The sequence below is a fragment of the Dermacentor andersoni genome, chromosome 11 (genome assembly GCF_023375885.2).
Source record: "Dermacentor andersoni chromosome 11, qqDerAnde1_hic_scaffold, whole genome shotgun sequence".
NCBI lineage: Eukaryota > Metazoa > Arthropoda > Arachnida > Ixodida > Ixodidae > Dermacentor > Dermacentor andersoni.
The window spans coordinates 80920452-80948251 of record NC_092824.1 but is presented as its reverse complement, the minus strand read 5'-3'; the positions used below and the strand labels follow the sequence as shown (position 1 = coordinate 80948251).

Below are 27800 nucleotides of genomic sequence, written 5' to 3'. Positions count from 1 at the left end.
AGTCACGTGCTGTTTTTCACAAAGGAGCACTGGGACTGGTACCCCAAACGTCGTCTGTGGCGTGATGGTTTCAATAACGGGCGTTTGTGCTATAGTTCGACCCTGCCGTCCGACAAATTTAATAACGTTTATTCATTTATTACGTAGTACATTGTTGAAAGTAACGAGTTTACAAAGTCACGAAGCCGCCAGCAAAGCCAGAAGGACGAAGCTTAGGCAAATCCATGTACTTCTCGTAATTTCCATGCTGGCTCAACCGCTCCCACTGCAGCTCCCGTAGACGCTGGCGTCAGAGTTCCCTCTAGTAATTAATTTATGAAACTCTATTGTTCATCGGGCGCAGCGCCGTCTGTGTGATTAGGGAACACTTCCGGTGGAAGAAAAAAAAATAACGTGACGCCACATCCGTTAGAAAACAGAAGTGACGTCATATGGTTCTCGAAGGCGCGAAATCTGTTTTGGTGGCCCGCTATTACAACTGCAATGTTCAAATGGCCCGTCATTCGACTTGTGCGTGTGCGTCCGTGTGTGCTTGTGTGTGTCCGAGTTGCACATAGATTCACAACGCGATATCGCCGTCGTGAACGTCGTCGGTATTCACTCCGCCACTGAAAGAAAAAAAAACGCGAAGCAGGCAGAAAGCTGCGCCAGTGTCCACACACGCCTGTCGAACCTGGAGGGTCAAGGCAACCAGAGTTCAAAGAGCCAGCCTCCTCTGAGCTCGCTCGTGCCGTACAAACAACTCCTGACGCGCCACCGCGCTTGCGACATGCGTTGCGCATTGCTTCGAATCGCGACGCCTCGCGCGCGGCGTGTCACATGCCGGCGTCTCTCTCATCCTGTTGGCACATCTCCTCCTTCCTGTTTTCTTTGTCTTCGGCACGGAGGCGACAGCGATTGTTCTAAAAGTGCAAGCGCGGAGTAAAGCCACTTCTTGAGGCGGCGGCTGAAGCGCCTGTCAGTGCACCGCTAAAAGCTCGCTGCCCTTGAAAGCCGGCGTGCGAAAGTTGTCCTTTCGATCCCCGGTCTACAGCGAGTCCTTTAACTAAACCGGCGCAGAATGCCGGGAATACTGCTGCTAGTTTAAGCTAGTGAGGCGCTCTTAGAGATATCGCAGACATATATCCATAATCTTGCATCACCTGAATATAATTTACATAGTCGATGTATAGTCCATAGCGTGCTTATAAACAGATATTGGCTGAATAGGCGTAGGTGGATTTCCATGCACTGCAATCACCAACGTCCATGTTATTTCTAAAGTTTCCATACATAAAAAAATATACTCTTTAGTATCGGCTATTCCGAAACTCCAAATAGTGTCGCTGTACCGGCATTAGCGCTGGCAGAATAGTCCAGAACATGGGACAGTCATCAACCACACAGGAGAGTGGTAGTGCACGTAAGTCCTTTCATGTATACCGTTAATACAGTGCGGCTATTGCATCACGTAGTGAACCTTCTTTCACCATTATGAGTGTGCGTATTAAACGTCTCGCTGGATGCTTTTATTTGTTCGCTTTGATTTTCATTTTACCTGTGCGCTTAACATATTTTGCCTCTCTTGTCTGTCTGTCTCTCTGTGCGCGCGTGCGTGCGTGCGCTTGTGCTTGTGCTTGTGCGTGCGCGTGTGCGTGTGCGTGTGTGTGTGTGTGTGTGTGTGTGTGTGTGTGTGTGCGTGTGTGTGTGTGTGTGTGTGTGTGTGTGTGTGTGTGTGTGTGTGTGTGTGTGTGTGTGTGTGTGTGTGTGTGTGTGTGTGTGTGTGTGTGTGTGTGTGTGTGTGTGTGTGTGTGTGTGTGTGTGTGTGGAAAGGCTAGCGTGCCGATGATATATATGATATGATATGGAAATGGTATATGATTTAAACATACCCGGGAGCCAAGGATTCTGTGTAAGAAGAGTTGGCAAAAAAAGAAAAAGAACGCTACAAACGAGAATTAAGGATAAACAACTAGGTTGCTGTTCACAAGAAACTCTCGTAGGGCAGTCAAAGCGCGTGTCCGTGTGACCGATCATCACCATAGACCAGTTACTTTGAGCACAAAGGCTCATAGTTCATTATGTTATGAATAGCGCATGAGATTCCACAGATGGCGTCCACCGTGTCCCATGGTCAGTATATGTGCACTTTGAGTTCGTACCCTTTCTCAGATTGTAGTGCATGATTTACGGTGCAATGATGCATTGCAAGCGAAAGGTCTTACACTTTGATTCAACTATACTGCGCACAACTTTCGTGCGGCTTCGAAGAGTCAAAACGAAAATCAAATACGGAAGACTCACGGAGCCCAGCGTGACTGGGAGAAAACACATTGGCAATATAACTTTCTCTAGAAGAGCGTTGTGTTGCTGCTGTTAGCGCTGGCGACTGCCTTACTATCGCCAACGCAGCGCCGTCTTAGACGAGGCATAAATTGACTAACGAGCCCAGCCTTCGCCGCTGCTTTGCAACAAGCCTGGCGGTGTCGCACAGCGTTTCCCCAAAAGTTGACCGGTCAATGCGGGGCTCGTCATCGGGAGTTGGAGAGACGGAAGGGGGGGGGGGGGGGGGGCGACTAATGCAACATTGCTGTCCGCTCTGGGGTGCCGAACTTCAAAGCGGACTCCGGGGACGCAGTCAATCCTTATCAGGTTCCTCGAGCGAAAGCGTGAGCTATATGGGCAAAGGCAGCGGATCGCGAACCAGGCTATACGACAGGAAGTTTGCGCGGAGCGGAGCGCTCGATTCGACAAGTTGTTCGCCACTGTTGCCCAATTTTGAGACGGTCCGAGGGGGGAAAAAGAGAGAGAGAAAGATGAAGGGGTCAGTTTTACCACCGACATTTGAAACGCAAACCTCCCAAGGCTTTAAACGTCCAACCTGACTCGAACGAGGTCACTGTTTTGTCGGCAATGCGGTTACAGGTTTCAAGTCGGCAGCGACGAGATTTGGCGTCGTGCCGCGCCGTACGCGCTGGTCATTTCCCTGGCCGTTAATTACTCGGGAGAATCCGATGAAGAGACAGGCAGCTGCCCATCGAAAAATTCTGAACACTTGTCGCAATCGATACCGAGTTGCTGTAAATCCTAGGGGAACCAGACATGCCCGCTTCGTTAACTAGAGAGCGATAGCTCGACGTCGGCAACGATGAGGCATCGCGTTACGCAATCAAGTGTCTGTGGAGTTTCATCCGACGGTTAACGATTGTCGACATTTGGTTACAGCTTCCCACCACTAACTTTTGAAAGTTTCACGCAGCACAGTTCCAAACGATGACCTGTTCCTGTGGGCATAGAGTTTCTCACTACATTACCTAGAGGGAAATCTGGCGCTGCTGCGCTGTGGTATGCATGGGAATGCCGGTATATTGTGACTTCAGATTGGCATCGTTCTCGGAGAGACAGGGCACCTTGAAGACGCGCTTGGCAAGCACCGTTCCGTCTGTCACAATGATTCATTTTCTACTAAAACAGCACGTGAAAAGCTGTTCTGGCTTTATAATTACGCAAAAACATGTTTTAACCATGAGTACTTGTTATTGCATGTACGAATACATGTTACGTAAAAAGTATCAGCGGGCCGCTAAAGTTGGAGGACAGACGACAAGGTTCGCGCTGGCTTTGAAACAGTTTGTCGTCTGTTCTTGCTTTTCTTCGCTTGGTCATGCATTGTAGGCGAGTAAAGATGTAATATGCGTGAATGGAAACATTTTATGAAGATTTTACTTTGAGAACGCGTTATTTGTGTAGCCATATCCACGTTTTAGACGAAGCCACTTACAACACCAGCCAACACGAGCCTCGCAGACACATATACCGTCATTCCCATGACGGCACGGTGCCCCCTTAAGAAACTCCCATAGACGGTGGCGCCAGATTTCCCTCTAGGTGTTATAGTGAGAAACTCTATGCCTGTGAGCTTTCAAGCTAAAAATGGTGTCAGCGGCAACTCTGCCTGAGCACCTTTGCATAAAATCAATGAGAGAAGTATTGCAATGCTTTTCCCAAGTGCGAACGTGTGCTCAAAATATCGGGGACAATTTTATACACAGCGCCTGCAGTCCGCTGTTGTTTGGTCTTTCACCCCCTCTTGTACGTGTTCGTGTTAGCGCAGGCTAGAGAGTCCTTTGCTTTCTCATTTTCTCTCATTTGTTTTTTAAAAGCAAACATATATATTTAATATAAATAAAATGGAGCGGACGGAGCCCTATCGCTCCCAACATAACTTCTCGCCTGAACTCCAATTAATCCTGACCTCGCATACCGTCCGTTTAAGTTACTAATGTGCGTGGAAATTGGCTGTTGGCATTGAAACTCTCGCGGCATTTACAGTTGTTGAGGGCGAAATAGCGAGTTCCGAGTCTCAGTCACCGCGACTAATTTCGGCGGAGTGACATACAACATCGCCCGAGTGCTGAGATTACCATGCACGATAACACAAAAAAAATCACAAGTCCATATGGCTTCCATTTAAAAAATTAAATGCTATTAGTGATCACTAGGCGGGTGTACGCGGGCACATCTTACACATGGATCGAACTAGGCGTCCCGAAGAAGTAAGAGTGAGATGCCACAGGCAATCGACTTGAAAGCTGTTTCTACTCCCAAATGCAGCGACATCGCCAATGAACTCTGACATATATTTCAGCCACAGTTCACGCTACGCTGACACTTGCCAATTTCTACGCTTTCTGGATAGGCATACATTTCGGCGTCTGGTATTCACAGATTGGCCAAAAGACAGTGAATTGGCTAACAGTAAGAGCCATTTTTACTACGTTCCTGCCTTATTCACTTCGTCGCCTCTCTAGTTAGGTTTCCTAACCAAAGCTACTAAGAGTCTATCAATAGACTGAAGTACGATTTGCTCGAAGATCATAAGAAACTAGTCAGTTGAACGATAACGCAAGATGCCCGCGCCGGTAGGAACGGGTGCGTTTACGCTTCCTTCGAATAGAACTTTCGTTTGAGCGAGCAATTTCCCCGAGATCGCTTGAAGTTCGCGAAAGCATAGTTTCACCGCGTACGTCACAGGCGTTTGCTAAGCTTTGAATTACCATAAAGCAGACGCCGAATTCGACGAGGTTAGTTCCTAGTCTAGTCACGGGAAGCGACAGTCGCTCCCGAAACAAACACTGACAGTACCCGCATGTAAGCTAGCACCGAAAACTAGAATGTCCGAAGCAGTAATGCAAACGCAAAACATCAAAGGGAAGGCGAAATTTGCTCTTCTATAGTAGACACAAGATAGAACGCAAGCATACCGAATTTAGACGCGACTATGTCGCAATCGGAAGCTCGTACCGTATGTTGTGCTGTTATTAGTCCGTGATTGTGTAGAAATTCAGGTAACATCTCACCTACTCGATTTCTATCTTTGTACTGCAAAAGAACTAGAGAAGCAAAACTAAATGAAAGTGTTGAAACAACTCGGTTAGAAAATGCCGCGACGAGGAACACAGCCTTTTCAGTCGTGCTATCGTACTGCTATTTACTGCTGCCTGTTGTTTACTGCATTATAGTACTCCTCTTATATCACTCAATTGCTAGATAAACTCGCAATGTACCTTGTAGTATTCTAATCATATCGTTTGCAATTATCGTTATTTCTACTACCACTACAGATGCATTGCACTTCCTTAATTTCCTATTTCAGCACTTTCTATAGCGCCCTCATGCTTCAATTTGTCTATTACGGTGTCGATACTACTAGTTCTGCGATCATCTGTGGTTATCTCTCCCACCCCTTTCCCAATGTAATTTTATATTTAGGTTATGGGTCCCTGGAGCAAATAAATGAACTGAAACGAAATCAACATATAACTTATGTCCACGCCACTATACGCACGAATACGGGATCCTCTTTGCAGCCATGAACCGTTGGCGCCGGAGTCCTGCATGAAACGCGCACACTAGGCAGCTGTCTAAATGTCTAAACAGACAGCAGAGTTGAAGCTCAGTTTAGCGCGCGGAACATAAGTCTCGCGTTCTGTGCTATGTGGCAAACAATATCGACGTCAATCACCGAGGCTGATGTAACCACTCGGCCGCATTACCCGTTTATGCAAGGTGCCGTGCAAAATCAGAACACGTACTGCTCAAGTAGCAAGATCGCGCTTTAGAGATGTGCGTGTGTTTGTGTTGTGTATGTGTGTGGGGGGGGGGGACGCTGTAGGTCTTTCATTAAGTTGTTTTTAAATATTATTATTGCAAAGCATTCTTTGCCTCATATCAGCCCCGTTTGCGGTAGATAGATTCCTGTCCCTCGTTTAAGACTTCCTTAATAAAAATATGAAAACATATGCGGACCCCATGAGCATATTACAAGATACATTTACGTTATAGATTTTTTTCTTTTGATCACGCAAACGGAACAGTTGCCAGGATTTAACGCTGGGCTTAATCCCATACATACGCTACCAAAAAACAAGATGTCATTACTAAACCGCGACCTCTCAACCGGCAACCCCAAAAGTTTTCGCAGAACGGAATTCGTTTAATCTCCTCGCTGCTTGACATCCCAGCGTAGAGTTCAGCTGAGCCATGTGTGAGCGTCGGCCACAAAGGTAAAACCCACAAGTATCGATTCGAGGGCCGAATCACTTTGGCTGCGACAGAAATGTTCAATGTTTCGCGCGTCTGTGCGTTCACAAAACTATTGCGCTCGGGTGTACGAAGCCCAAATTTCACATCATCTAACGTTATCACCAATTTTGTTTCGAGTAATTCTCAAAACTCGCAACGCTTTTGAACCTATGGAAACGAAATTAAGCAAAGCAGGAAGCACATGCTTCCGAACCTCTCGAACATGAACCGCCAGCTAAATTGACCTATCATTGCATTCATCGATGCAAAGATTTCTCACGCAGGGGCATCAGGTTGCATTAAATCATCGCAAATTACACTCTTCATCTTCACTGTATAAAGAAAGCACAAATACTAAATAAAAAAGAATCACAGGTTCTCTGAAAACGAGATGGCCCAGCGAGCGGATCGTCTGGTCGAAGGAACAGTACCTGAGCCAACTTATAGCTTCCTCTTAACGGATCACCCTCGAGCTATGAAGGTACGAATAATGAACGCACGAAGACGCTTCAGAAAAAGAAAAAAGAAAGTTATATCTCGCGCTTTTGTGTTGGATCGCTATTCAGTGTCCAGACGCGACCTGCCGAACGACCGCAGTCACTTTTTATGAGCCCACTTTACTGCACTGTATGCTTAACTCAGCTCGTATAAAAGAAGGAACACCATCGGCAACCTCGGAAGAACGTGGTAACGCGCTATCTCGCATTCCTCGGCCCACTGTGCATTCTGTGCGCTCGCTGGATCCGAGTCCACGAAAACTTAAGACAGAATTTTGGAGCGCATACTGGGAACAGTTTCTCGGACGGTCCCTTACGGCGATATTGTCGTTTTCGCGTGACGTAGTGGTCGACCAGCCAATCAGCTCACCCGGTTTTACTCAACCATCCAATAAGCGCGCACTGAAAGTGATATCGTAGAAAGTAACCGTTCGGTAACACGTCCCAAGATGTCCCACATGATGCGCATAACAAGTATAGACTTCCCGTTGAGAACAACTCTAAGAGACAAACGAAATCCGTACAACTTACCAGAAGCTGTGAGACTAGGTAGAGCCAGCAGGCTATTGTACCAGGGGACCCAAGTTCGATCCCAAGCCAAATCTACCAGTTAAGGCCACGTCTTTTACAACACGCGTCTCCGGCGAGGGCTGTCGGTGAAGAACGTTAGGCTGTCAGTACTGCAAACCGCTGCAGTCCAGACGGTTGTCACTGAGGGGAAAACGACGTGCGTTATGAACATAGAAGCGCAAGGCCGTTTCTTTATTAACCAGACCGTGCTTCTGCCGCTGCATGCTTGCTGCCCGTCCCCTCCTCGTTCCAAATTTTAAAACATCCTCCATCCCGGGAACCGCCACGCTCCCTCCATTCTGTGACGTCCGACATACTGGTCCCCGCGGTTAGCGTTCATCGGTCGCGGCGTCGGAGCGTAGAGGCGCTGCTGGTACAGGTGGGGTACATGCTCGACGTGGTCGGCGCTGGGGCTGAAGCACCGCCGCGCCGGCCGCCATTCCGCCGGCGTCATCTCAGTGATGAACTCCTCCTGCACGAACCAAAGGACAAATGCACGGAACAGTTCAGCCCCAGCAAAGATTGCACGGCCAGGTGATCTATGCGTCAGCAGGCCGTCTGTGTCATTATCAACTACAGAGCTTGGATTCATGGCATGGCGGCATGTGGCACTTTTGTCAAGCTTTTATGTCCTTCTTTCCCTTAGCAGAATCAGTTGCGTATATATGCTCCTTCTTCAGCAGTAAACGCTGTGTTGAAAGCGCTTGTCCTGTTTAGTCTTTGTCGATCGTCCTTCCCGCGCTATGCTTCCAGTTCAACTATGTATTACCAACCAGCCCAAGCCTATACTCTTCTGACAGAAAATTAAGGCTTTCAATAATCAAAAGTGACAGCTTCTTTTCTTTTGGAGGGGGGGGGGGTGGAGGGAGCTAGTTTCCCGTGATTCCGAGACTGGCGGACGGCGCTATAACACAGCAGAGAGAGAGAGAGAGATAGGGGAAAGGCAGGAAGATTAACCAGAAGGGAAAATCCGGTTTAGCTAACAAAAGTGAGCAGGAGGAGAGTAGAGGGCGCAAAGGGAAGCGCATGCGCATAGGAGAAGCTATCAGGCAACTTCGGCCGCTTGTCAGCGCAGGCGGCGTGATGATGACGGCAATACGACAGGCAGACCACGAAGCTGGAATGACAATGGAATGATCACAGCAAATTTTTAGTGGCCGAATCTGGTAGACACCTTGGGGCACTGGGTGGGCGTAAGAGGATAGATATATAGATAGCCGGACTAAAAACGGTCAAAGAAGAGACGGACGGACGGACGGACAGACAGACAGACACAGACAGACAGACAGACAGACAGACACAGACAGACAGACAGACACAGACAGACAGACAGACAGACACAGACAGACAGACAGACAGACAGACACAGACAGACAGACAGACAGACAGACAGACAGACAGACAGACAGACAGACAGACAGACAGACAGACAGACAGACTAAAAATGGACAGCGGCTTAGATCAGCTAACCCTGGATATGCAAAGCGGAAGCCTGGTTTAGCCTCGGTTTCACTAGGTTAACCTTTGATTTAGCTGTAATTATTATACTCAGGTATACAATCATCGTTAGGCCAGGTATGAAGGCTGTGCCTTGGTCGGTGGCTCGACATAACTGCGATTAGGCTCGGATAGACACGCATCATTCGACGGTGCGACGCCTGTTGTGCCACAAGGAAAGCACAAGTGCATGTTCGCGGCGGCAAAGAGGCGTCGCGAACATGCGCAGCGTCGAAGCACAAACGGATGGGGTGCGAACGCGGTTGCTTCATTGATCTCAACGGTGCGACGCCCGTTGCATTCCGGACCCTCTCCAGTTAAACAGCTCGCCGGGCGATTTCCGCGGAGTGGTCAGACGCCGCTTGGCGATGACAGCTCAAAGCCTCCCGCTCCCGCGCAACGCTCAGAGAAGGCGGCCCGGCCCAACACCACCTAGATAGCACAAGGCCTTTTCACTCCGATCCATGACGTCATGTTACCTGGCCCGCCTGCCATAGAATACAATGGGGATGATCCCGAGTAGGCAACAGTGATTTTGACGTCACCGCTTTCGTCACCCCAGCCTTGTCAATGGGAATTTAGGGCCATGTTCGTGACGTCATGGATCGGAGTAAACAGGCCTTGCGATATCTAGGTGGCATTGCCCGGCCTCGCTTTCATCCATGGACAAGCTTGCACTGACTAGGCGAGCGCGGCGCTCCTCTTAGCCAGGAGCAACAAAGAAGGTCAAGCGGAAAGTCAGAGAGGCTGACATAATCTCACGGGTGGCGGCAATCGAAAAGAAAGCTGCCATGAGTAACTGCTTAAGAGGAAAAATCGAAATCAGGAAAGAAAGAATTTATGATAACTCGAAGGGGGAAGCGCATTACTTTTCGAAGAGAGATCGGGATGCCTTAGAACATGCACCTATAAAGCGAGATATAAGAAGGGAGAGTAAGCATGTGCTTGCTGCGGTAAAGCTAGGGAAACGATGGAGCATGTTTTATCAGAATGTGAAGACGTCTGCCCAGCGGTCAATTTAGGCACCACTGGCCTCCTTGAAGTCCTTGGGTTCAGCGAGAGCAGTGGAAAAGTAAACATGTCCGCAAGAGAGATTAGTAAGAGGCGAACGGAAGATTGATGGAAGTAAGGAAACGACAAAGAACGGAGACGCGCAAAAGCAAAGTTCGCAATAGGGGATTAGAAAATTTGGTTGTGGCAGTTCATAGGGGGTTTTTTTCTTTTTCTTTTTTTTCTTCTTTAACCTAGATAGGACATTAGGCAGTATAACAGCAAGAGCTTGGTGGCGCAACTCACCGCAACGTTCCAAAGAGGACGCTCATAACATCCATCCATCCATCCATCCGCTCGGCGAGTCACGTGGTCAGGCGGCGACCGGGTTGCGGAGAGCGCGTGGGGCGATCCGGCGGAGCTCGGCGCGCGAGCCACGTGATGCATTGCCAATGCTACGGCGCAGATGCAGTCAAATGAAGGTAAAATTTTAGGCGACGGCGAAACTCGCCTCAACGCGCTTAGTAAAGCTTTCGCTTTAGAACTGCCGAAGAAGGCGAAGAAGAGAGAACTAAACTTTTATTTTGCGAAACGGTAAACCGAGTCAGAACCCGATTCAGCCTAGGTGGGGGGCTCCAAGAACCCTCTGGTTAAGACTGCCTCCTTGGCCCGGGCGACGAGACTGCGTTGGTCGTCCAGGTCATCGGAGGAAAGCTTGGCCTCCCACGTTTCAGTTATCTTATGGATCTGCGGTGAGTTGGGGCGCTCTTTTTGTGCTTCTATGGGACGGCTTTCTTTGGAGTCGTCTTGCGGAGCTTGTGAGGTAGGGTCTGCGGATGTGTCACGCAAGGGGCGCTCCTGGACCATGTGTTGCAGGGTGTCTGGAACGTCGCAATGGGGGCATGTGCACGAGCACTGCGTAGGATACAGTCTGTGCATGATTATTCCGTGCACGTAGGTGTTGGTCTGTAGGCGGCGCAGGATGACTTCTTCCGCTTTGCTCAGATTTTTGCGTGGTAAAGCGTACGTTGTTCTGCTGAGTCGGTGGTGTTGCAGAAGCTCCGAGTACTTTAGGGCGACGTCATCAACGTTGGTGGCCGGCCTAGTGTGGGATGACAGGAAAGCCCGGCTGGTATGCTCGCGGACTGCGGCGTGTGCCGCCTCATTTCCTGTCATGCCCTGATGGCCTGGAACCCAGTTGATGTGGGTGTCGGGGAGCGGAGCGCGTGCGATGCGATTTCTTAGTATTTTGAGCGCTGTTTCTGATACGCGTCCTTTTTGATAGTTGCGAGCTGCTGCTTGGGAGTTGTTAGTATTACTGCTACCTCAGGGCAAATTGTTATTGCCAGAGCAATTGCCGTTTCCTCTGCAGTCTCTGGGGCTCTTGCTCGGATGGTGACAGCTGCAAGTTCTTTGCCTTGCTGATCCGTGACGCTTAGGGCAAAGGCGTTTCGTTTAATATACCGGGCAGCATCGGTGTACCTCGTATCAGGGTCTCTCCCGCACTTCTTGCTGAGTGCGCGGATTTTGCTTTGCCGACGCTCCTTACGATAAGTTGGATGCATATCGCGCGGTATACTTGCAACGCTGATACAGTCCCGGACTGCAGGTGGGATTCTTGCTTTCTGGTCTGTGTATGCAATGAAGCTTTCACTGTAGTTGAAGTAGCGCAAAACGACACGTCCGGTGGGTGTGAGCTTGAGCCGCTCTAGTTGGCTGATCTTATGAGCCTCGACAAGCTCTTCCCACGTATTGTGGACGCCGAGCTTGAGGAGTTTCTCCGTTGATGCCACGGGTGGGAGGGTCAAGGCTACTTTGATTGCGAAGAATGCCAAGCGAATTAAACAACCGCAAAGTGGAACGCGCGTGAGCGCAGGCGACAAGAGTGCGCTGAGGCTTGGCGTGCGGCGCACTGCTAGCCTATCATGGTACACGTGCTTCTAGTAGAATTCGCTTCATATCCCCTGATTATCTTTTGTCTTCTTTTGGATGGGCATTAAGACTGTCACGTGAGGCTCCCACTTTTTAATGCGTTCGCATTAGAAGTGTCAAACGGGAAAAATTGTGTCTGTGTAGCCGGTCACGTGTTCGAAGTAGAGAGGGCATATTATATATATATATATATATATATATATATATATATATATATATATATATATATATATATATATATGCAGTGCATCTGACAATGATCAGTGCCTGACCACCGTCTGTTGCAGTTCGCTTCTCAACGAGGCAGGACGAGAGTCAAGTGCGCTCCTGAACGCTTTGCAATGTGGTGAACGCGGTTTAAAACAGGGATCCGGGACCTCAAAGTGGTGCGACGTAAAGACTAACGCATTTCCCTTTTACCACTAAATCGCCACTGATATCTTTTTTTTTCATTGCTTCATGGCGTGTGCGTGTAGCAATGCTGCATCGCACTCTTGTTGTAGTAATCACGCGCGAGACCTTTCATTCTCTCGCATTCGCAGTTCAATGTTGAACGCTTACCGCGCGCTTGTCACGCAGTCTGCTCGGCGGTGCGACCGCGCGTCGCGTTGCTGCGTCGCACTTTCGCTATACGGTCGCGCGGTGGCTACGTCACGTCCTCCCTTATCAGCCGCACGTTTTGCGCGCGCGCGCAGTTTATTGACGCGGTGAGTCAACACCGCGCTTCGAACGTCGGGCGCGGCCGCAGCGCAGACGCCCCGAAAGATGAGTCAACGGGGAGCGCTTCCTAGACGTGAAAGCAGGCGAAGTCTGATCATCGGCCCCCATGCAGACTCGTGCACTTCGCTCTTGTGGAAAGTTACGCTCGCTCAGGAAGGAAGCGGACGCTCGAGATGAGGAAACTTGATTGCGCCGGTGGAAAACAAACCGCGCAACTCGCTGAAGCGTTGATACGAAGGTTCCGCCACAGCTTCCACGTTAAGGGCAGTGAGGGACAAGTAAAACGCATAGGCGCCACGTGACCCAGGAGAGCTTGGATGCGCATTGTACTGTTAAAAAGAAATGAGGGTGTGCATAGAAGCGTGCAAAACACTTCGTGCGAAGCTGTGTGTCAGGCTGTCTGCTCGCCTCAGCTCCTCCTCGACAGGCTATCCTCTCCCCGGAGTAGATGACCACCGTTAAGCTCCCGAAGAACCAAGTGTACCTGGAGGCTTACATCAAGCATGCCCTTGTGGAAGCCGCCTGTGGGAGCCTGTACTGAAGGCCCCTTACACGCAACACCTCTCTTTCTCACAAAATTTTCTTCTTCCACGATAAAATGGGGTCTGTCCAGGTTCTTCGTTTTTTTTTAGCTCCGTATTTTGGCTTCAAAACAATACTCGCGCGACCACGTCGTAAACCCCCCCCCCCCAGTCCAAGCCGTCATTGTGCTGCAATTAGGTAGCACAAGCATGGTTCATCGCTTTTACAGCGACAGCTACTGAAGATACGCACATGTGCTCGCGCACAAACACAAAGAACGCGTACGCGAACGTATTCCCATCTGTAGGCCTCTAAACCTGGGCTAGGCGGCAATATAGGGACGATGCTGGCCGGCGGCGCTTGCAGGAGCAAACGAAAAGGTCGCCACAGGCAGCGCGGTTGCGTACATGGCGTGTTGTGTGCGGGAGTACGGTCTGGCGAGATTCGCGCCTCCCGTGCATTCGTCCGCACAATCCTGCCGTAAAGTGTGACAACAGCTCAGAAAGCATGCACGGCCAACACCCGCCCGTGAAATTCTACATACTTCCGGGGCACGTAGCGCACAAAAAAGGAGAGCAGAAAAGCCTGCGCCATGCACTACTGTTGTTGACAGAGTCAAAAAATTAAAATTACATTATGGGGTTTTACGTGCCAAAACCACTTTCTGATTATGAGGCACGCCGTAGTGGAGGACTCCGGAAATTTCGACCACCTGGGGTTCTTTAACGTGCACCTAAATCTAAGTACACGGGTGTTTTCGCATTTCGCCCCCATCGAAATGCGGCCGCCGTGGCCGGGATTCGATCCCGCGACCTTGTGCTCAGCAGCCTAACACCATAGCCACTGAGCAACCACGGCGGGTGACAGAGTCAAGTAAGTCGCGCTTGTTCGCTTTCGCACGCCACTTTAACGGATTCGCGTGCGAAATTTTATCCGTGTAGTGTCCAGGGGGCTCTTGCATGTAAGTGGGGTGCTATTATTAAAAGAGACACTGGAGCTCGTAGCTGTGTGCCATCGCCGAACAGCAGCAGCAGTAGCGGCGTCTTCGCGCAGCTACAGGGAGTGTATGCGATATCACAGCAAGTTAAAAACGGAAGCGAATGAGGAGGCACAGGATTCGTCAAAGAATTAAAAAAAACTAATAATAAAAAGAGCGCGAGGAAACTCGCGTGGAATCCTCCTCGCAAGTACAAAAAGACACGATTTTACCATCGCGCCGCACGACACAACGACTGTGACGTCCCTGAGGTGCCAGCCTCTGTGATTTCACGGGTAAGCTGTTCTCGACGGGGTGACCTTTGCATCAGAATGCAGTCTATTGCCCTTACCAAAAAACGAAATCAAGTAGATGGCTGTTATGCGATAGGGGTTCATGAGATGTGCGACATCATGCGAACGTTTTAATTACTTTTTTTCTCATGTCTACAGTAAATAGTTCTGGCGGTTCCGCAAATAAAGCTTCGTTGAAGTCAGCCTCTGCGTTGTGTCCTTTCTTCTGTCCTCGTCTTCTTGCGGTGTGCAGACATGTTGATACTGAATCACCAACTCGTCCAAGTTTCCACTTTATCATGTGCTGAAGCCAAGTTTATCATCATCAACAGCAGGCTATCTTATGTCCACTGCAGGACGAAGGCCTCTCCCTGCGATCTCCAATTAGCCCAGTCCTGCGCCAACTGATTCCAACTTGCGTCTGCGAATTTCCTAATTGCACCTCTGCAACTTGCTTGTCAGCGATGAGTCCACGCCAAGGTAAATAAAATATACCTGGCAGCGAAGCTTCCATAGAAGCCCATCCGTTCGAAACATGGCGGTTCATAGGTCTTTAGCGCCATCTGTGTGACGAGAGAACTCTTCCAGCGGAGGAAAAAATAATGTGACGTCATATCCGCTAAAAACAGAAGTGCCGTCATTTTGTTCTCAAAGGTGCGAACTTCATTGTGGCGGCCTGCCATTACAGCTGTATGTTCAAATGCCCCGCCATTAGATTTGATGCGCGTTTCGACGCTTTCTGCGCGGAAAGCGATGCAGAAGAAAGTCAGCCGCACGGGTGTCGAATATCGCACCTTTGCACAGAACATACTTTCTTTGGAGGCCGAAGAAAGCATTGGACGTAAGAGTGCTGGTCCCATCGTCAAACGCTAAGCCCGTCGGCCAGCGCAGTCGCACGAAAACAACTAAACAATTATGTCGTGGTTGTAACTCGCCACTTTAGATCGAACAGGTTAAGAAACAATGCAACTACCCGCGCAACCAAATTCGTACAAACGTCGACAAGCAAAACAACACAACGGCGAACATTATAACAGGTCAACTTTACAAGCGCGCCTTTCTGCACACTTCAAGAGCTGCATTGCAAGTGACAGCGGCGTCTATATAAAATTGATTAGGTATTTTATTTCCGCATAATGAATCCAACGGTGACGTTTTAATTAAAAACAGTTTTCTTCTTTCACAATATCGGTTCCCTCCTCACACAGTCGCGCTTCAACCGCTGTTCCCGTAACCACCTTTGCTTATGTCGGTGACAACTTGTTCTGAACCACTATTTCACCCGAAGCTTCGCGACCACATTTGAATCGGCCCTGTCCGCGCAGTCAAGCAAACACGAGAAAGCACAATGCGCGTCGCACGCGCAAATCAGCTGACGCTCAATGCGTCACACAAAACGCGTCGACGTGTAGAGCTGCAGCTAACACTGCCCGCGACCGCCATGCTCACTACCGGCTTTCAAGAAGCGACGCTTCTCTTTGCGCATCTCTCCGGGTTTTTCGTGAGCGTGGCTGCTGCGACGTGGCTCTTCTCCCACACCGAATAGGCCAATCGATCACAACGCAGGCCTCGCGCGTGACGTCACCGCCGCTGAGTTCCTTGCACCACCACCAGATGGCGCTAGCCTCAGCGCATCCGCACCGGCTGCGGTCGTGCGGTGGGGAAAAAATAACCAGAAGAAACGCTAAGGCACCCCGCGTTCTATTGCCCGTGTTCTTTTTTGTTATTGTCGTTGTTGTTTTCGAGACATTGCGTTAACCTTTCTACATTGCCTGAATAAAGCCTTCCGTGTCACTTTGTGCGGACCTCCAATGAACACAAATTCGCATTTCGATTCTATGCACTCGCACAAGGCTTCGCTGTACGTAGATTCCAGCTCGTTGCATCGGGCTGCTCTTCTTAAACAAGTTTCTGTGGCGTGCCACGAGCTCCAAGACACTGATATGAAGACAACTCATGATCCAGAGGTACGGAATGTCAGGGGCGCCACGGGAAACGCAGCACACCGTCCGAAGACATCTATATGAGTGAAGGCGCGAGGAGCCCCTACGCTTTCGACAAAGGCTGTACATAGCGGCAACATCTTTCACCTCGGGCGATAGCGCAAGGAAAATAACGAAACAGTGGAAGACGGCGTCGGCGCTTGCGGATTCGCGTTTTCTTACGTGCTTGTGCGGTTGTCTTACGAACCTGGTTGGTACAGACGCACCTGCACCTTCAACACCTCACCCTCCCCTCCACCCCTACTTTCCCCCCACCCCCTCGTGAACATTTCACTAAACCTCAAACAAACAACCACCACCAAAAAAAAAATAACTACAAAGAATAAGGTATCAGGTGAAACCGTCACTCAAGCCCACTTTAGAACATCGAGAGAAGGAACGAAAAACGGAGTAGTTAGCCGTGGACATTTTCGTCAGCAGAGACCACTCGCAAAAGATGCAGAAGAAAACCGAGCGACGCTTTTTGCCGGGGCCTTCGAAAGGCGGCGGCTTGCACTTCACTCAAAGGCTTTTGAGCAGCTGCCCACCCCCCGCATGCACTCGAACGTGAAGCGCACCAAACAGCCCGCGAACCTGCTCGCCCGCAGGATGTGTCCAGTGCGCCGGATCAACATCACGACGTTGCCAGGAGAAACTTACGGGAGCGAGCTGCCCTTTATTCCGCGAGGAACTATAGCACGGGACTGCCTGTCCCGGTCTGACCAAAGCTTTCATGTGCGTTTGTTCTCAAGAGGGCGATGAAAACTACGAAGGTAACCAAACATAAAAAAAGAAGAAAAAAAAAAAAAATAAACGCGGCACGCTGCCGGAGGAGCTTACTCGGACAAAAACTAAGAGTGTAGCCGAAATGTATTGCTCGTCTCTCGCGAAACCACTTGGAAAATGAAGTTCTTTTTACAAGTAAAAAAAAAAATAAAGAAATAAAATAGTCTTCGTTCCGAGTTCGATGAAAATGCCTGGTGAAGAGTGACGTTGTATTTTATTACGAACAAGTGACTGCCACAGCGATGGAAGCTGTTCTGTGGCTTTCCCTAGATGCTTCAGGAGACATCGAAGGTGAACAAATCGAAAAAAAAAAAAAAAATACTGATCTGAACAAAAAAAGAAAGAAAGTTATATCGGGCACGCTCACCCAACGTTAAGGAAAAGAAGGTCTCTGTTTAATGTTCGAAGACAGAATAAGAGAGGAGAAGCAACCGTAATACTTCTAAGACGGCCATTGAACTTTTCCTTTACTTTAAAACGGGAACGAATAAGCCGGGCGAACACCGCGCTTAAGTATAAGACCATGGCCAATGCATGTCTCTTACAACGCTCAGATAAAGAAATAGTCCGCGTGGGAGACAAAAAAAGTCAAGACGCAAAGAAGAGGGCTTTCAGCGCCTTTTGCGAAATAGCTATTTCTTACTGCTGCAGGCAACTGATCTAAGACACGGTGGCGTAGAGATTGAGGCTACAGAACCACTCATTCGTAAAGTGGCGTCTCTAGAGAGTGTCGCGCGAAGCCGCCGGGAAATTGACCAGTAGTGATTGAAGATTGTATTCACTCTTAAGCAAAGTTCGCTTATCTTATCCCGAACGACACGGCGAAGGACTCCCCCCCCACACACACACGCACACTCCCAGCAGAGTCCACGCTGAGGACAGCCGATGAAGGAAGGCAAACACATGATATGACAGCATGCAGATGAGGCAGGGGCGCTTAATAAACCCCCAGAAAAGTGCTGGACGGAAATTACACGCCCGGGGCACGAAGGTTTAGCCTCCAATGAATATGCAGATGACCTCGCCGTACCGTACCACAATGGTTGTGCAATTCTCATTTTGCCAACGTCGGTTTTCGTCACCGCGGCGCGATTCAGCGAATTTACTTCAACAAATAACTTCGCCAAATAATCGTTGTCCCCAACGTCCGATTTCCCGTATCTCAATTTCCCTTGATACAATAAATGTTGCCCCACCAGGAAAACTGAAGTATCGGTCATTACGAGGCTACAGTACCCAGCGCCCCCCACTGAACTTTTACCTTCGCTGCTCTGACCTGGCTAAATCACCTTTGTGTCCACTATGCAATGATAGTGAATCTCTGCAACACTACTCGCGGCAACACCTTATCTGCATATTATCTGCTACAGCTTATCTATGGCCGCGGTTCGTGCTACAACGCTCTCTCGTCGCTCTAGGTTAGTTCTCGTTTATACACCACACTTGGTTGACTTGACCTCGAACGGCAAAGATGTAAATTACAAAACCGCTTCGGTGAACAATCACGAGGGTGATGAGCGACACGTCACGAGCGTGCGTCATCGCGACGGTCACGTGGGCGAATCGCATCAACCTGAAAAAAAAAAAGCGTCCCACCGGGCGCATGGCGAATGCGGAACCGCTCGGCCGAACCGCCAATGAGGTAACGCCGAGAATCGGGACTTTATATAGACGCCGTCTTGACGCCTAAAGTGGCAACCAGGCGAAAAGTGCTTCCGACACACCTTGAGGGCGACGACGTCCGTCCCGGGCACATCCGCATCACGCCGCGCTACGACAATGTGGCTAGCGAAATATGACGTCGAGAAGCGCAAATAGAAAGTTTTAGCTTGTAGGGCAGTTTTTGAATTATGGGGCTTTACGTGTCAAAACCACTTTCTTATTATGAGGCACGCCGTAGTGGAGGACTCCGGAAAGTTCGACCACCTGGGGATCTTTAACGGGCACCTAAATCTAAGTACACGGGTGTTCTCCCATTTCGCCCCCATCGAAATGCGGCCCCCATGGCCGGGATTCGATCCCGCGACCTCGTGCTCAGCAGCCCAACACCATAGCCACTGAGCAACCACGGCGGGTTGTCGGGCAGTTTCTTACCGTTTGTAGCCTACATGAATATCAGACAGGTGTGCGGCTGCAATAACGATGGTAGCGAGACCTTGTGACGCTTCGTCTAATCGCAATGCCCTTATAGAGAGGCTTACCTGTGTGCGTGCGTGTGTGTGTGTTCTTGCCGAAAAGAAACATTTAAGAAGACAACGTGTTCCCGATTACGCCCCTGCTGAAATTTTACACCAACAGCGAAGTACAATACACTTTTACGCTCCAGTAATAGTTTTGTGTTTGCCTGGTTGAGCTCTGCGCTACCAGGTAGCCCCACCAAACCAACCACTGACGTTTGCGCCTCCCGTAGCCCGGTAACGTGCCCGGTAATCCGCAAAAGGTAGGGTTGTCCGTAACCATATAGCAGTTTACGGAATACCGAGTTGCCGGAGACCGGCGTGAACAGCCGAGTTACTGGTGCCACCTTGCGGTGTAGAATGTAAATACAGAGACAGACAAAATATCTTCACTGCAGCGACTAACAATGCTATACTAAACTGCTGCTGCAAAATATTGACAGCGATGTAACCGCTAACGTGCAATGTTTCGCTTTAGTTCTCCTCTAACAGGAACACCCGGGTAACAAAATTGTGTCCAACGAGTAGTGGTAGAACAAAGCGCCAAAAAATGTCGCTACCAGCGTCGCTGGTAGCGACATTGGTAACCTAATATGAAAAAAGCTTTAGCTCGCACGTGTAAACGTATTAGCGTCTACGGACTACTGGGTTTGGAGGTGCACAGCAGCAACCTAAAGCCCCTTGATAATTTGAAAGTAGCGACACTCTCCTCCTCACGGCGCTTTCCTCCTCGATTCTCCTCGCCCGCCGGCTGCGCACGGCGCGCTATTCCTCCTGGGCTCCCGTGGACGGGCCGCAGGATTCTATGGAGGCGTGTTATTTTGGGCCAGTTGCGCGCCCCAGTGGGGTTGAAAATTTTGAGAAATGCTAATAACAGCATCGATAATGCTGGAGGCAACGTTTATGAGGAAGTTGGTTTTTTCTTGAAGCCGTATGAACGGGGTATACCGATATAAAGGGAGCTTTGAGGCGAGTTCTATACTCCAGACAATTTTTCTGCCACATGATCAGATGCTTTACTTCGTGCGTCTGATCTAGTATTGCTTGAGACACATCCCTTTGTGTGTGGCTTATTAAGCGAAAGCCTTAGACCTCTGTTTCAAGGTCCCGTTGTGAGCTACAGAAAATATGAGGTGACCGAAGGAAGGCTGGAAGCGAACTAAAGCATGTGCAGCCGCGTTAAGAGATGATTAATGATTAGCAAAGTAATGATTGATTAGTGATTTGATGAAGATGAATTCGGGTGTATTAGGGAGGATTACGGTAGATTAAAGTCGATGAAGGTGCATTAGGGTGGATTAAGGTGCATAAAGGAGGACTAGGTTGGATTAAGGTTGATGAAGGTGAATTAGGGTGGGTGAAGGTGCATTAAGGACGATTATAGTGGATTAGGGTGGACTAAAGTGCATGAAGAAGGATAAGGGTGGATTAAGAAGGATTAAGGTGCATTAAGGAGGATTATGGTGGGCTAAGGTGAATTAAAGGGAATGAGGGAGGATTAGGGTGGACTAAGGTAGATAAATGTGGATTCGGGTGGATTAAGATGAATTAAGGACGATTATCGTGGATTAGGGTGGATTAAATTGAGGAAGCATTAGGGTTGATTAAGGAGGATTACAGTGCACTAAGGAGGGTTAGAGTAGATTAAGATCGACCAAAATGGATTAGGGTGCATTAAGGAGTACTTTCGTGGATTATGGATTATGAAGGAAGGAGTATTAAGGTCGATGAATGTGGATTCGGTGGATTAATGTGCATTAGGACGATTATGGTAGACTAATCGGTCTTAATAGTCAATGAACCCTAATTCACCTTAGTCCACACCAATCCACCTTAATGCTCCTTCATCCACCCTAATCCAGCTTAATACTCCCAATCCACCTTAATACAACCTAATTAACCTACATCGCCCCTAATGCACCTTAGCCTATCCTATACGGTCTTAATCCTCCTGTATCAACCCTAATCCATCATAATCCGCCTTAATCCCCCTTCATCCACCTTAATCCTTACTCATGCACGTTAATCCAACTTAATCCTGCTTAATAGTCCCAATCTACCTCAACACATCCTAATCCACCTCTATCATACCTAATCCACCTTAATCTACCCTAATCCATCCTAATCGGCTTTAATCCTCCTTTATCAACCCTAATTCACCTTAATCCACGTTAATCGACCTTAATCTCCCTCTATCCACCTTAATCCTCCCTAATCCTTGTTAATTCATCCTAATCGGTCTGAATACCCTTTCATCAACCCTTCACCCTTATCCACCATAATCCGCCTTAATCCTCCTCCACCCACCTTAATATTTGTTCATGCATCTTAATCCTTCTTAATGCACTCTAATCCACCCTAATCTTGTTTAATACACTCTTATCAACCTTAATCCTCCCTAATCCACCGTATATCAATCACTAATGATTCATGAATTAACTTGGGTAATCATTCTCTTATACAGGGGTGGACATGCTTTGGGTCACCTCTGGCCTTCCTTGGGTCACGTGATACTTCCAGTTTACAACGCGGCCTTGAAACATAGAGATCTAAAGGCTTTCGCCTTAGAACATAAAAAAAAGCTCCATGTTGACTAGCTAACGCTCATCACCTGCAATACCACGGATATAATTGCCCCTAATTTTTTCAGGGCGCCAAGCAGAATCTTTAATGCTGCACTTCCGACTGAATAACAACAGTTAGCGACTTGCGAGGTGATGGAGCCGCCCCAGAATATTAAGCATACTGAGGACAACCGCAACAAAAACGCTGGTGAGCAGGCCGGAAGAATGAAAAAAAAAATGCAGCATTACGGGATGCTTTGCTACTAGCTATAAGAAAGACGCCTCAGCTCGCAAACAACGCTGTTCTTTGTCGGAACAAAGTTCTTTCGGCCAATGTCATGCAGCCACTGCTTCCTGCGCAAGACGTCACGCTTTCCTTGTGGTATCATAAAAATGGCAAAACCATCTTCAAGCTTCTTGCTGCAGTTATATGCGCAACAGCCCGGCATAGCGCTAGCACACAGAGCAGGAAACACAGCGTACAACGTTCGCTACGCCGAGCTAAAGCGCCGAGCCAGCCGTGCTCAGGAGGAAAATGGCGCGAACGAAAAAGAAAAAGACAAGCAAAACTCAAGATCCGCGCGTTTCCAAGGGCAACGGCAGGGAGACCAATCGTCGTGCAGAAAAACGGGGGCAAAACTGGTTGCCGCGGGGGGAGCGTTCAAGGGGCGAGGAGGAGGCGAGGAGGTCGCGCGGCGGCGGCAGAGTTCAAAGAGTGTCGCTACTTTAAAATTATCAAGGGACTTTACAGCAACCAAGCTTGTGGCGCCATCTGGTGACGCAGAGTCTAACCAGACAATACGCAATGCAAATGCTGCCGTGACTTGCACATTCTACGTGTAAACTGTAAGAAGTTTATGGACAAGCTAAAGCTCTCTAATAGCTGCGTAGTCAAGGCGCCGCATGAAATCGACACGTCCACGGCGAGCGACGCCGCGTCGATTATTAATTGCCGGAAAAAAAAAACAAGTTTCACGAGGTTCCCGCTCGAGCGCTCTTGAAATGGGAATCTAGTGAAACTTAATTTTTTTTTTCCGGCAAATAAGAGGGAGAGAGAGAGAAATCAACAGCGCGCGGCCTATCTTGCGTACCGCTGGGCGCTGCCAAGTCGCAGGCGACGGCCGCGGTGGAGGTGGCGCTTGCAGTGTTCCAGGAAACATCGGCGTCGTGGACATTGGCACAAGAGCCTGCCACGGCGACGGGCCGGACAAGGACGACATGGACGGTCGGGCGCGCACAGGAGTCATCGGCGGGTACGTCTCCTCGCGCCAACTGCGAAAAAAGAAAGAAAGATAAAAAAAAACACCTATATCAGCGCGCACAGTTCCCTATATGCAAATTATATTGGACAGAGCTCTGGCGCTGTGACAGTTCGGCTACCATAGGAACAGTGGGTAGTACATGGGTTTCCCTAACCTTCGCCTGTGGATTGAGCTTGCTCGTCTCTGCTCTCTGAGGAGCAAGCTGAGTTTGTCGCAGCTCCAAACCTGTGACTGCGCGTACATAGAGAGGCCAATGTGAAACAGCCACCGTGACAACATCGATGGCACAATGGCAGAGTGTGCACCTTGAACGTAGAAGGTACGGGGTTCGAAGCTCAGCTCTACCGAGAACAAACTGTTCCTTCTAACGAGTAAGAGATGCCTGGTCACCTGCCGGCCCCGTGACAGCAGCAATGGCCTATACTCCGTTTCAGACATAGCGTTCATGCGTCGCCGAGGCTAGCAAGACTTCTTGCAGTAGCTGCGTTCGCAACAAGAAATAGTTTGGAGTTACATGCCAGCAATTATGTGACAGTGTTCTTTACTTAAGCTCTTTAATAAAAAGAACGTTTCAATCATTTATAATAAACAAACTGTGTAGTCAGGCTGTTAGTACATTCTTCTGAGTAGTTCTCTGTTTCGTTTACCGGGTGATTCATTAGCAGCCTGTCGGGGCAGCCTTACGCGCAGGCTCGCGCGAGCGTGTGTGACGACGAGAGTTCGCGACGAAACGCGCGGAGTGATACATCTTGATTACAGAACTTCTCGCGTAACTTCCATGCACACCATCGCGTGCCAAATACCAGACGGAGCACACGGTAGAGCATTCGTATCGACGGCAGAAGGCACTAGAATCGAATTCAAGTACCATTGTTAAGCAATGTGTCCCTTAATCCCTTTGCACTTTGTGTTGGGAGACGCTCGGTGATCTCCCTCGCTCTTATGTGTGTGCATTCTTTACTTACCTTTCCGTCTTCTCTTCCCCCTTCCCCAACGCAGGGTAGCAAACTGGATATCCATATTCCGGTTAACCTCCCTGCGTTCTGCATCTCATTTATCTCTCTCTTAAGCGCCCCTTTTCATTCGTTCGGCCCCGAAGAAGCACGAGTGTCAGGGCGAAGAACTTGCACATAATTTTCCCTTCTCTTTCTTTCTCCTTTTTTTTCAGCAGTAGCTAAGTGGAAGCAGGGATATCTCCCGCGAGGTGCCCGGGAATCCGTTTTTAATTAGCGGTGTGGCGTCGCTGTGCAAGTTCGCCTCAAGCCTTAAATACTTTGCAACTTTGCAATGCAGAAGGAGGAACGAACGAGCGACGGAGAGGAGAGTGAAGCGGAGGCCGCGGTATAGGTAGACTGACCGGTAGAGCGCTCATTAGGCCCCGGTATAACACACGCAGCGCCGGTAGTAACCAGCCACGACCATGAGCGATCCTGCCTACTGTCTGCTTTTCTTTAGTTTCTAGTTATGCCTTTTACCACCATCCTTCCGAGGGCTACATATGCTAGTTGACAATCCGAATCGAGCTGCTAGTGTCGGCTTTCACATTAGACGCCGCCCCAACGAAACTTCCCGGTTTCGTAGTCGCAGTAAAGAAAGGGAAAACCACAAACACTAACACGCCGCAAGAAGTTCTGCGTTTCCAAGTCATCTGTGCTAGAATATATTTGTGCCCCATAGCCAATAAAACGATATGTTGTCATAAATGCTTGTGACGCATCCCGTCTATTATTTCGCGCGTGCGTGCGTACGCATGTGTGTGTGTTTTCGTTTTCGGTTTCTGAGACTACCATGGGAAACGTATTAGAAAATAGTACGTGCCTACTGTTCATAAGAGCAAGCTCTAGCTCGGGCCCAACTCCGACGCCACCTATTCGAGTACACGTTAAACGCAGAAATGCTTTTCCGAGTTAACCATTGGGCCGATTTTAATTAATTCTGTTGCCTTTAAAAGAAAGGGTTAGGTTCTATTGACTGCTGGAAGCAAAATTTTAATATATGGCTGAACGTATTAAGGGGAATTTTCCAAATTCGGTCAGCTTGAAAAAAAAAAAGAAATAGAGTCAACTTTATACGATGCATAGATAGCTCTACACCAGGAACAGACATGGCGCAGTTGTGTAAACTGCACACGTTACAGCACCCAAAGCGGACAAATTTGACATATCAATTTGTATCCTACATGAATTTGTTACAATGTATACAAGGGCTTTGCAAAAGTTTCACTTGCATGTTAGTAGTATATTTGAGAGCCATGAATAACACATCAATTTTGTCCGCTTTAGATGTACTATTACATGCAATTCACAGAATTGTGACCTTATTCTTCATGGCCTATATACAAAGATAGAAACTCGATCGTTTCGTTTTTGAAAATTGGCGGCCTAAATCGAAAATTCGTTACCCATCAGTCACTTAGACTTTATAACATTCTATTTTGTATGCAACTAGCCCCATCAAAATTGGTGCAGGGGTTGCATAGAAAAACGATTTCTCCTTTTCCATTTATTTAGACAGAAGCAACCGCCCTAAACCTTCCTCTCAACGAAGTGCCGCACACAAGAAATATTTTATAGCCACAGTCGCGGACAAGCTAAAGGTACATTGCGTGAATTTCTGAGTGATTTCTTAGTTGTGCCGTTGTAAATGTCGCATTTATTTATTTATTTATTTATTTATTTATTTATTTATTTATTTATTTAGGTACTCTCAAGACCATGAGGCTTTACAGAGAGGAGTGGTACAGTAACTGGATAAACATTTTGCCGCGCCAATCTGAAGGCGTGGTGCGGCACCTTATCCTGTCGTCTACTTCATATTTGTCGCCATGCTTTGTGCCATCTCTACCAAGACTAATAGGTACCAACTGGGGACAACAACAAGTACCACTCTATTCCCTGTAATCGGATAAACATTTTGCCGCGCCAACCTGAAGGCGTGGTGCGGCACCTCATCCTGTCGTCTACTTCATATTTGTCGCCATGCTTTGTGCCATCTCTACCAAGACAAATAAGTACCAACTGGGGACAACGACAAGCACTACCCGGTTCCCTGTAACCGAATAAACATTCGGGCACGCCAACCTGCAGGCACGGTGCACTGGCCGCGCCGCCACAGTCGATGCAGACGTCGGCAGCATCGCGGCGGCTCCTCTTCCCCACGCGGTGGCAGGCCCACCTCCGGCACAGGGCTCCGGGACTGCGACAGCTTCCCGCCGGCGGGAGGAACAGGAGGAGGAGGAGGAGACGCAGGGCGCCGGCACCGCCGCTAGACGCGGACCAGCCTGCGGGGCTGCGAGCCGGTTCCACGGCACCAGGAACGACGAGGCTGAGGTGCCCGGAAGGGCGACATGTCGGTCGCCCGGTCGCCAGGGCTCGATGCTGACGACGTCGGCGGCGGCTTCTTCGACTTCTTCCCCTTCTTCCGGTCCTCGTCCGAGACGACGCTCGTCTTCCTCTCCCTCGCACCACGGCGGCGGCAGCTGCTGCTTCCTGGGGGAGTCAGGCAGCAGGCTAGACGCCGGGCTCGCTGCGCGTACGGACGCGCACACAAATGCGCGCGGCGACGCTGTAGGTGCGCCCGCTCCGGTGCATATCAACCCGCGCCTCCCCCCCCTTCCAACGTGCGCGTGTTGACGTCGCAGGTGGTCACCGCGCGGGAAAGCCACATGTACGCGTATCCTCACGCGCCCTCTAGAGCACCCTCGCGCTATTTCTCGACGGGCGAAGAAAGGCGCTACCCTATAGATATGGTAAGTGGATACTCCCCACCTCCTTTACTTTTGTAAGCTCCCCTTGGTCAATCGGAGCTTTCGTTTGGGTCTAGGTTTAGGCCAACTTCGCAAATGCGCAGGCGGCCGCGTATACTGAGCGTGTAAGGCGCGTGCGCGTACAGTTCGTGCAAATCGGAAATCCTGGTTAAGTGCGGCCCTCGCGTCCTGCAGCAAAGCTCGTACATCAACGTGCCATCGTTATCATCACAATCGGGGATTCAGGCGTACTAACGAAGCTCGCATTACGACTTGCGTGCATTAGACAACACGCACAGAGACGACGACGAACACAGACGCGTGTCATGAAGGCGTTTAGTGTGTAGTACGACTACAGTTCGTGGATGCAGGGGAAGAACAGGACGCACGCACGTCCTCTGCGTCCGTGTATACCATTGTTGCGTTTACGCTAAAAGCCTTCATACTGAGGGATACCATGGAAAACCCAAATCACAACCGCGAAAGACGCGTGTCATTAGTCCTCTGACGCGAGGGTGTAGTTATCGCTTTACTAGCTGACTACGAATCCATTCGTGGTGCTGCAGGCGGTATATATATACGGGCTTGGGAGCCGTCGTCGCGTGAGCGCAGGCTTTCACCGCTCCTGGCACGGGCTCAGCAGATACACGCGAAGGTCCTCAAGGTGAACCCTAAGGCTGTAAATTCGTCCCGATCAAGGCGGCAGCGGCTAGTACCCCTGCT

General features: G+C 49.3%; 1 protein-coding gene across 1 annotated transcript in view; it reads right to left on the bottom strand.

Annotated features, from left to right (window-relative positions):
- Positions 1-7793: 7793 nt before the first annotated feature.
- The window catches only part of LOC126518295 (uncharacterized), a 90399-nt gene continuing 70392 nt past the window's right edge, over positions 7794-27800 (bottom strand). The window contains exons 10-12 of the mRNA XM_055064553.2: positions 26413-26857; positions 23162-23342; positions 7794-8103 (exon numbers count right to left, since the gene is read on the bottom strand). Of these exons, the coding sequence (XP_054920528.2) occupies positions 7888-8103; positions 23162-23342; positions 26413-26857 (842 nt within the window). The 3' untranslated portion in view covers positions 7794-7887. The remainder of the gene's footprint in view (positions 8104-23161; positions 23343-26412; positions 26858-27800) is intronic.